Genomic DNA, 10772 nt, shown 5'->3' on the forward strand with positions numbered 1-10772 from the left:
TTTGGGTAATTTAAATCAACAGTTTACCCCAAAATTACAATTACATATTTTTCCTCTCACCTGTAGTGCTTTTTATCAGTCTGGATTGTTATGGTATAAGTTGCAGAGTGTTGGAGATATCAGTCATCGAGATTTCTGCCATCTCTCAATATAATAAAACTACATGGCACATATAATGGTCACATTATATATTCCATAGATAATGTGACCAATAACTTCAAAATTGGGCAACACGCAGCAGAAAATCTTGATATAGCACCATTTTTGATTACGGGTGAATTGTCCCTTTAAGACAAAAGTAGTGAGCCAAGAAAATTATTTTTGCACTTTGAATAAAATAAAATTTGCTACCTGTCATTACTGTACTTCTGTTGTGGAAAAGTAGTTGTATCCCTAAAGAAAAAATATCAATATTTCAATTGAAAAATGCTCCACTAAATTCATCATTTTCTTGCAAAAGTGGTGCCGACAAAATTTATTCAGAGCCTGAAATTCAAAAGTACTTGTCATGTGATACGTCATTTTAATGTTGTAGCTCACTGATGTGAGGCTGCTCTTATATTTTGCTGTAGATAAACTGTATTACAATAGGTCATGTTTCATATGCACATAATAGGTTTCTAAAATGTCACTGTGCAAAGTAACTTCAGCTACAGTGATGTAGCCCATGTTGCTAGGACAACTATTTGATTAATTGAATACAAGATAATGATATGTGCACAAAAACTTGAATGCTAGTAATATAGTAAAATGTTGCAATGCTTATTGTACCAATCAATACAATAATAACGCGCATTAGCCAGATCTTATTTAGACATAAAATTAAATTAAAGGAAGCAAGATGCAAAGGTTGGTAAGTAGTCTTTACTTAACACTTTTCTAACACATCTCAGTCATTTTAACTCTCTGTTTTCCAATGAAACAAGGTTGCATAAAGCCACTTTAAACAGCCTCCCACAGGCAGGAAACTATAGTGTGAACTGTGATCTAATTCAGTGTCTGTGATGGCCTCGCTGCCTTCTCATCCCTGCAGCTGTTCAAATTGGGATTCATGTAGTGAATGTGTTTGTGAGTCACCATCCCACGAGAAAGGGAGAGACATTGGTGAGAGAGAGGGTGAGGTAGAAGGAGAGAGCAAAGAGCAAGGGACAGAGGCAGAGGAGGTGGGTGTGTTAATGTGTGTTTGTGCGAGAGTGTGTGTGAGTCATATGGCCTGACTGGCTGGGGTGATGATCCTCAAGCAGCTATTTCTGGAGTTACCATCAATTCTGTCTTAACTCCTCCATTGGCTCCCTTGTGCATGTGCGTTTGGTCGTGTGTGTCTGTGTGTGTGTGCGTGTGTGGGTGTGTGTGTGTGTGTGTGGGTGTGTGTGTGTGTGTGTGTGTGTATGTGTGTGTGTGTGTGCGTGTGTGTGTGTGTGTGCGTGTGTGTGTGTGTGTGTGTGTGTGTGTGTGTGTGTGTGTGTGCGTGCGCGCGTGTGTGTGTGTGTGTGTGTGTGTGTGTGTGCGTGTGCGTGTGCATGTGTGTATGTGTGTGTGTGTGTGTGTGTGTGTGTGTGTGTGGAGGGTGTTAATAAGCCCTTACACCCTCCTGCACTTCCCTTACCTAAATGACTTTACTGATTGATCACAGTAAAGCTTCTCCACAGTGTAATGAAGGCTCGGTATGTTGGAACACCATTGACAGATTGAAGTGTTTCATTAATGAAAACCAAATCCTATAATTACTCATTCTGTCTCTGTTTTTCTCAATGACGCGAAGGAGATCATCTTTATCTCTAAGATATTGATCAACTAACCCTGTTGTTTCATGTACTTTCAAAAGGAATAAAAAATATTTTTGGCACACTACCACATAAAAACAGTGATTTTACATTGATCAAAAATGTAAACACGTTTTTGTTTTTGCTCTCATTTTTCATGGTTTGAAGTAAAAGATCTACTACTTTTCCTATGCACACAAAAGACTGAGCTCCCCAAATATGCTGACAAAATCCATTCCAATGAAATTTCAGAAAATTTGGCAGCACATTCAGTATAGTAAGCCAGCCCAGGCCCTCCATATCCGGCTTATTTACCTGCAAGATGGTCTGAGACCAGCCACTGAAGTTTGTATTGAAATTCTCTGGTCAAACCTACTGCTGGTCTCAGATCATCTTGAAAGTAAATAAACCAGAAGTAGATGTCCTGGGCTGGCTTGCTAGTCTGATTGGATTCTGCCAAATTATCTGAAATTACATCTGAGACTGCTTATGGTAGTGAAATTAAAATTCTGTTCACAGGCAACAACTCTGCTTCACATTCCTGCAGTCAACATGCAAATGGCACTCTCCCTCAAAACTTGTGACATCTGTGGCATTTTGTTGTGTGATCGAACTGCACATTTTCGTTTGGCTTTTTATTGTTACCATCCCAAGGCACACCTGTGTAATAATCATACTGTTTAATCTGCATCTTGATATGTCTCACATTTCGGTGGGAGAATTATGCTTGCAAAGTGTTTTTACAAACACAGATTAAATCAAATTTGTGAACATTTTTTTTTGTGTGCATAGAAAAAAGTATTTGATTCTTTCTTCAACTCATGAAAATTCTGAGCAAAAATGAAAGTGTTATGTTTACGTTTTTAAGTTAATAATGACAATAAGTTTGAGAGAGCTGTACTAAAGAACAAGAATAAAAAAAATAGAAATATATAAAATAAATATTCACAATGAATACACTAAATTTGAGACATTCAGATGACCTAATATGATTACTACTTAAGAACTTTGATTTCTGAAGTCGAATGTATGATGCATATCCAGCTAAATTGATGGTGTAGAGATATGGTTTTGTGGATAGTTAATTGAGTTTTAATTAAAAGGATAAACACAATAGCACACATTTTGAGCTGCGGATATTTCAATTTTATTGTGTTCTTTGAAAAATAGACATACTGTATATAGACACTGATATATTTGTTCTTTATCCAATCCAGCCTCCAATAAGTACGGTACATTTCATTTTTTTTAATTTCCCAGGAGAATCCACTGTTACATCAGGAGACACTTAAACTGGGGAATGGTCAGATTAAGAAAAATAATATCTATTTGGGATTGTAATGCAGAACTTTGGTCAATGTAAAGATAAAAATTAACTCACAATTCACAGCATGGAGCTACAAGTCAGCACATTTATTTATCACTTAATAACGCTCTGACCACATATGAGGGTTTGTTTTTAACAGCTTGGTTTCTTCTCTAAAGTGTAGGTTTGCAGCTTAACAGTGGTAGTTCCTCGAAAATGTCTGAATTATTAGTATCTTGTTCTTCATAGCTATAGCTACATGTTTGTGTTGTGTTTGAGACCAAGTGTGTTAAAATGACATCACAGAATAAAGTGGAGGTTGTCAGAATAATATGAAAAGATCAACTTACATGAACATAAGTAGCCCGCATAGCTATAGCTTATATAATGTATTTTTATATAAGCAGTATATAAAAACATATTGTTTTAGACAATATGTATCTGGCATTGTTTATGCATGGATTCGACGAGGATAAATTGTTTGCTAAAACCTGCAGCCTTGATGCACAGTAGGAGGCATGTTGCTTGATGGCACTTGGACTGTGACTACCACAAAAACATTGTTCTAACCAAGTACAAACAAACAACCAAGAACAGTAAAATGCTGTATTTTTACAGTATTTGTTTTGTCTGTGCAGTGAATTCAAAACATAAACAAACAAACAAACAAACACAAAACAACAAAAGGACAATTTAGAGTGCTGTGGTCAAACTATTTTAAAAAATATACTTAAATACATATAGACACATTTTAAAGGCAGCAAAACATAAGTATTAACAGCTTATGCTTGTAATTTACAGTGCATGTCAGTGCCAAGCTTGTATGGAATAAAAATTAAACTAAAAAACCTTTTTGATGTATGTTTCTCTGCTAAAAAGCAATTGAAGACACAATCAGTTGAAAACAAAAAAAGCTTGGTGATGCTGTTTGCTGTTCACCCTCATAATGAAGCTTCAAGTTTTGTGTGTGAGCACAGGAAGGCAGTTATTGTGTTGAAAGCATCTGCGGATCCAGACAGACTGTAAACAATAAGCGCTGTCAAACACGATGTATCTGATGTGATCTCACTGGAGAGCTGAACGCTCTCCCCTCATCCCCCTGTTATGTAACATAATCTGTCACATTGTCTGCCTCCCTTGAAACGCCCTTGCTCCATCTTCATTTTAACACACAGCACCTGCACATGTCTTGTCTTGCCAAATTATGACTGCTAGCTGAAAAAATGCGCATGCTTGGATGAAAAGGTGTGTGTATAAATACTTGCGTTTGTCAAAGGGAGAGAAAGAGATTAAGAAAAGAAGAGCCCGGGTAATGAAGTGTTTAGGAAATCACACTTTTTCCAGGATGGAAGGAATGATAAATGACGTCTGTTACCTAGAATGTAATCTGTTTGATAATGATATTGTTTAAGTGGAAACAGAGAAGATTTTTGATTGATTGATAGATTGATGACACAAACAAGGTGCGTAAATCATTGTGCAAACAAATCAGGAAGAGGATAATGTATTTGTTTTCCTTTGTGGCTATTGGTAGCTGTCTCACATTACCAAAGACGATCAGTCTAACTTCTTTGCAGTTACCATTCCCGGTAGCTGGCAGTTGGTGGAACATCCAACTTTGGACTATGGTGGCTGCTAAGCTCAAAAGCGATGTGGTTGTCTTTGCGACAGTGGTGCCAACAATAATACCACTTGGAAACGTCTGTTTCCATTTGATGTGACTGACTATGTTGTTCTGCATGTTCCATCTGGTTCAATGTACCTTTCATCAGTCTGTCTGGTCTAGGCTATTGATCTTGTCTGAAGATTCACTGAAAGAGACAAGGTCAGAGGCCTAATAAGACAGATGAAAATGTCAGTGTGAAATCTACCCTGAAGGTCCGTTCTAATGTGTGTTTATCTCTAATCTGTCCTGATGATGTGTGAACTTCCAGCAAATCATCTGTCAAGACTTCCTCTGGCTTTTTGTTGCATGTAGCACAAAAGAAGTATTCCTTTGCTAATGCACACGTCACCATGTTGTGTGTTTGTGATTGCCTGCTCTCCCCGTGTGTTGTAATGAAGTTGTGCTCCACACAGCACACACAAAATATTCTGCACATAGAAACACTCATCCTCTGATGTCCTGTTAGACACCAGGCAGAGATAATGCTTGTTATGTTCAGTGCTTCTTTTGATCATTTTCTGGCAATAGGGGGGCAATCACCAATAACTTCAAACTATGCTGCATCTGCTGCCCTGCACCCTCCAGCTGTAACAACATCCTCTTTTACAAAATGTTAATCCTCGCGACAGAAACACACTTTGTGGTGTTGTTAAGCAGCTGTGTTCTATTGATTTGTTTCTGTGGTTTGTGTTCTGGGTTGGGCTCAAGACCTGCATGTGCTTTGTCAGATCAGTATAAACTTCACACAACTGATGCTGAAACAGACGGCTTAAACTTTGCTTAGCTATATTAACTCTGCACCTATATAACCTTAAAATGAAGCTTTAATGTCAAACACAGCAAATGAAGATGAAGAACCAATACTATCAGTCATGTGAGTTGACCTTTCAAGAGAGAAAATGTACACGTAGGTCGACACACGCACACATGTTTGCACTCACGCACAATCTGCACACACTCACTTCTCATCACACACTTCTTCACTTTATGCCTTCATCTGGACTTCTGTCAGGTCTCTGACTTCACTGGCTGGATGTTCTGGACTTTGGAAAGTGTGACTGGCACCTTTCCCTCTCCGGGGGTCGGTGCCCTCATTATAGGGTTACCTGTGACAAAAGCAGTACTGCTATGTGGTATATTTATACAAAAAAGCTCAAGTACAGGAAATAACTCTTTCATTTACTCTTTGGCATGTATTTTTTAACATCCATTCCCTGATGTGTCATAACATCATAGAGGAGAGTGAGACCTTACCAACTGTTGCGTGCAGATCCGCCAACCTCTCCTTAAACTTCTGCTGCAGGTACAGTTCTTCTTTGGAGTAGCTTTTGGCAAAGGCAGACAGTAGGAGACCCGCAGCCATGGAGGTGCCTCCCACACAGAACAACACAGCGCCAGTCAGCTTACACACATCCAGCGCACGGTTGAAACTGACAGCGTGGCTGTTCAAGAAAAGGACAGTTAAGTTAAAAGCATTAATCAAAAGCCCAACATTGATGTTTGTGCAAACAATAACCAGAGGAAGGATGCGCCCAAAAGTTACCTAGTAAGAAAGCCTTTTATTTTTACAGTTATCTTAAAATAGTAAACTCTCTGTTACTTTATTGCAATTTTGTTGTCCTATAGAATCTGCTGCATGTGCATCCCTCTGAAAACAATGTGCTTATAAGCACACGTTCAAGGAAAATATAGAACATGTAACAACTGTTAATGTTAGATATTCAAGAATAGCTGTGTAAGAATATACATTAATCATCTGTCATTAATAACATGCATTGTTACTACCTGTCAACAAATAGAAGATCATCTTCACCGAAGGCTTCGATCCTGGCAGGAGTGGCATATCCCACCAAAACAACAATAAGGCCCGCAAACAAGATCAGGGTGCCAAACGCAAGACAGACCTGGCAAGGTAAGAAGAGGATATTTTGCAATTACAGTGTGGGTTACCCAAATATAGCAGGGGAAATGTAGTTTGGTTTGAGCCTGCTGAACATCAACCTCACCTTCCAGAGTAAAGAGCTCCACCTGCTCGGCGATCTCTGAATCTGAAAATCTTCATCACGTTCCCAGATAGAAGCTGTGCACTCCTCATAAAACTAGGGAAGAGATGAGAGGAAGGGAGAGGAGAGAGAGGTTTCCAAATATGTAACCCACAAGAGACGAGATCTAAAACCCTCAAGTTTCAAGTGACTGCAAAATGAGACTTTAAAGATGAAGATGAAGGTTTGTGATAGAAGAGAATGGTTGATATTTGTAGAAGGTATATAGAAAAATATATTTGTGTATGTGCATGTGTGTGTGTGTGTGCGTGTTTGTGTGGTTTTGCACCTGGTGTAGGTAGGAGCGGACTCCATACTGCTGGCAATTCCCACTAGCTTGAGCTTGCTCACCATACTCCGACCCACAGATCTCTGAGCAAGAAGTCATCCTTCACATCTGTCTACCTGCTTGAGATCACACACACACACACACACACACACGCATGAATGCATGGCTGCACCTTTGCTTTAAGAAGCCACCCACAAGATTTGTGGACAAACTGTCTCTGACTTTTACCCATGCATAAACAACACATAACATAAACATGTGCACACAGACATTCAGCTCATTAATACATTCATACACACAAGCATGTTCCCTCTAACACACACACACACATCGCCCGAAAGTTATATAACATTGTACTGTGAGGGCATTGGTGCCTCAGTACATTGAGATTAATGATGCATTCTCCTTGTCTGCAGTTATGAAATAAGCCATGAAATGCCCTCCCTTTTAGTTTTGATGTATTGCGGGCTGATTGCAGAGACATATAATATGAAGTTTGCCATTTACATTGCATATATAACAATTACTTTTTTTCCAAATAAAATTATATTTCTCACAGTGCACGCAATGTTATATGTGGTCAGATTTACATGTTGTAGGTTCTGTGAAACTAAAACTTGTAATGTAATGGATAAGCAGAAAATAATTTACCCAAACCAATGCAGTTTTACAGGATTCAAATATTTTACATAAAGCTCATTCAATTAGGGAATCTAACTAACTATTTAGTTACAGCTTACACTATCTCATATATTAACCCTGTTATCCTTTTCTTTCTTTTTGCTGCTTTACAAATAAACTCTTTCATCCAGATAAAAAACAAAACAAAAAAAAAAAATAAACAGAAAAACCCCACAGTAAAAATGATGCTCAAGGAACTGATATTTTACACACACTTGCAATTCCCCCAGTATCCATCTGAGATCCAGATGCATTTCACAGCTCAGTGCCTCTATACAAACACATGTAACAGCGTTTCAAGTTTCTGTCAGCTAGCACTAAATCTTCACTGCTGTTTATGTTGCACCACAACAGAAATGGAGTGGGGAACAAACTTGGTACTAAACACTGATCCCAGTGTGGGCAATGGTTTTAAAAATGCCAAAAGGATTTTCAAAAAATGAAGACAAACATCCAAGAAACACATTCATTCACAACATCTTATGGCTCCAAAGTATGAACCCCTATAATACACATGACAAATGGACACAGAAACAGCTCTAAACCAAGAAGCAGTATTTGTAACTTAATTGGCTCTCTGATTTATCAGGATGGTGATGTAAATCAGTTAGATCTATTGTTGATGTAATATACTCTGAAGTAAGACATGATAGCCCAAAATATTGTTGACTTAAATACTGTAGGAAATAAAATTGGGCTTGTATATGGAGGCACTTTCTGGTTAACTAATCAGGGAACTATTTACCCAAGCGTATGCAAGTGAGATTAGTTAGGGTAAATATTATTAGGGATATGTGCTGATGCAAGCTGTGCAGTAATAATAGGGAACTTTTAGACCTCTATCCTGTGATGCCATCAATGTCATTATACAACTACTGTGTGCTGAAACTGACTGTGAAAGAAAGGCATTGTTATTTAGGCCCCAAAATTAATCAGTCACTAAAGGACATAACCAGTAGCATGTTTATTGTTGCTTGTCATTGACAGCCGAGTGTAATGCTATAGTCACATCATGTCAATTACATTTATAGCCCAAAATCACATCAAAAGTCAATCAGAACAAAGGTAAAAACAGCTTTTTTTTTGAGTTACTGATAATGTTAACATTTTGGAGGGATCATTTAAAAGATGTCAGGACACAGCTAATATATTTACATTCTATTCTACAGACTTTTTTGTTTCAGTAAAAATCCTTACAGATAATACAGATGATAGATGTTCATATATGTGTCTCACTTATATAAATGTCTAACTGTTGATTCATATAGTATATGGGAGATGTCAGCGTTCTAGTCAGATAACATAAAATGAGTGTGAAGAGTGAAATACAGCATTAAGATGAGACACGCTGTTCCCTGGCACCTTGTGTTAATCATATTACCTCTTAATTTGTACCTGCTGAGGACTGTCATGAACATCTGGCTCTGCCCAGATGTTGTCAAGTCTCTTTGTACCCATATCTGCATATATTCAAGACAGCTTGAATATTCATCATCCAGGCAAGTAATGGAAAGCACAAAATATGGAAATATGAGAGATTGCTGGTTATGAACTGCATACTGTAGAGACTTCACTGGGGTTTAATCTATTTCCATTCAAACACTGACTTTCAGTAGGTAAAAGGTGTAATACATTTGTATTTTAAAACTTTAAAACTTTTGAAATATAAAATTGGCTTAATTTCTCATAGACAGTGTTCTTGACCTTATATGGCCCAACAAAAGCATAAAGAAAACACACATGCATCTAACGTAAATGGCCCAAGCTGACTTAGAGATGAGGTTTTTTGAATGAGATTGCTGCAATTTAATGTTACCACTGGGGGTAAATTCTAACAATACCACCAAAACAAATAGTAAACACTGCCAGAGAAATTCAGATGAGCTAACAGCTTTTAGATCTGTGTCTCTCTTGAGGTCATTTCCAGTGTTATCCAGGTGCATCCTCTCCTCTTTTGACATTTTCCTCATCCACAACAAACAAACTAAATTCACATCGACCTATCTTGACCTTAGTTTCGGTAGGTTGGTAGGTCTGCATCAATACAATCATCAAAATAAAAATGTAAATGCCCACATGTAGCGGTAACCCTGCCTACAACATATCCTATCGACCGTTGAACCGGGAGCTGGCCGTGGTGCTGAACGCCATTATTGTCATCCAGCCCTCAACCCAGCAGGAAAACACACGCAGACGTCATATGTGACGCCAGTCTGAAAACACACCTCTCCCCAACCCCCAATGAGACGCAAATAGAAACATTGCACGCCTTATAATAAAACTTACAGTCTTTGCATTAAAGAATTCGAACTAAGTCAGGTCGACCGACGTCTTAACCACCTTTAAAAACGTCATCTCGAAATTTGACATCTGCAGGTACAAGCTTCGGGTGGAAGTTTAATTTCATTTGATTAGGATACGAACGCCCGAAACACTCAGAAATTCGTATACAAACCAGCGCATTCGGTAAAAGGCGACAGCACAAAGTTTTTAAAATAACATGTTTGTGCCTAGTTTCTCCCTGCTACATCCAGATGTGCAAGATGACATCGCGCGCGAGGATGACACTGTTAAAGGAGTCCATGCAGGAAATATGATTTACCGAAATGTTATCATTTGAGCAACCTACAATCGCAGAAATATTGTTGAAAATCATTCAAATCGTCATTTACCTGTCATTCCCAGCTCGGAGAGTGATCGCTCGCTGCTGTTCCCTCAGCCGGGTCCCATCACTCTACAGTCACCTCTCTCTCTCTCTCTCTCTCTCTCTCTCTCTCTCTCTCCATCTCCATCGATGATTCACATTTTCAAGCTGTCCACTGCGCAGGCGTCACATCCATGACAACATATGATTCAATGGCGAATATAAATAACCAGGCAGGAGGGCTTGAAGGGCTAACTGAACAAAAGACACTCATTCAAGATTCAACATTGATGCCTAGATGAATGATAGATAGATAGATAGATAGATAGATAGATAGATAGATAGATAGATAGATGTTTCTAACTCATTTCTTCTGGAAGC

At 38.4% G+C, this 10772-nt stretch overlaps 1 protein-coding gene across 2 annotated transcripts; it reads right to left on the bottom strand.

The window, feature by feature from the left end:
- Positions 1-3688: 3688 nt before the first annotated feature.
- nrsn1 (neurensin 1) lies at positions 3689-10482 on the bottom strand. 2 transcript variants are annotated; one of them, XM_042490466.1, is made up of 6 exons: positions 10420-10482; positions 7067-7185; positions 6742-6834; positions 6521-6639; positions 5990-6177; positions 3689-5841 (listed from the first exon to the last, which is right to left on the bottom strand). In XM_042490466.1, exons 2-6 carry the CDS (start codon positions 7163-7165, stop codon positions 5744-5746), a joined length of 597 nt encoding a protein of 198 aa, XP_042346400.1. In that variant the 5' UTR covers positions 7166-7185; positions 10420-10482; the 3' UTR covers positions 3689-5743. The 2 variants fall into 2 exon arrangements, with proteins under 2 accessions (XP_042346400.1, XP_042346401.1); XM_042490467.1 differs by having other exon boundaries at positions 7067-7182; positions 10420-10480.
- Positions 10483-10772: the final 290 nt, after the last annotated feature.

This window comes from Plectropomus leopardus, chromosome 7, assembly GCF_008729295.1.
Source record: "Plectropomus leopardus isolate mb chromosome 7, YSFRI_Pleo_2.0, whole genome shotgun sequence".
Taxonomy (NCBI): domain Eukaryota; kingdom Metazoa; phylum Chordata; class Actinopteri; order Perciformes; family Serranidae; genus Plectropomus; species Plectropomus leopardus.

Coding starts and splice junctions, on each gene's coding strand:
- nrsn1 (XM_042490466.1), bottom strand. CDS start 7,165: ATGACTTCTTGCTCAGAGATCTGTGGGTCGGAGTATGGTGAGCAAGCT. Junction 6,835..7,066: donor TCCGCTCCTACCTACACCAG/GTGCAAAACCAC, acceptor TCTCTTCCCTAG/TTTTATGAGGAGTGCACAGC. Junction 6,178..6,520: donor GATCTTCTATTTGTTGACAG/GTAGTAACAATG, acceptor TTTCTTGAACAG/CCACGCTGTCAGTTTCAACC.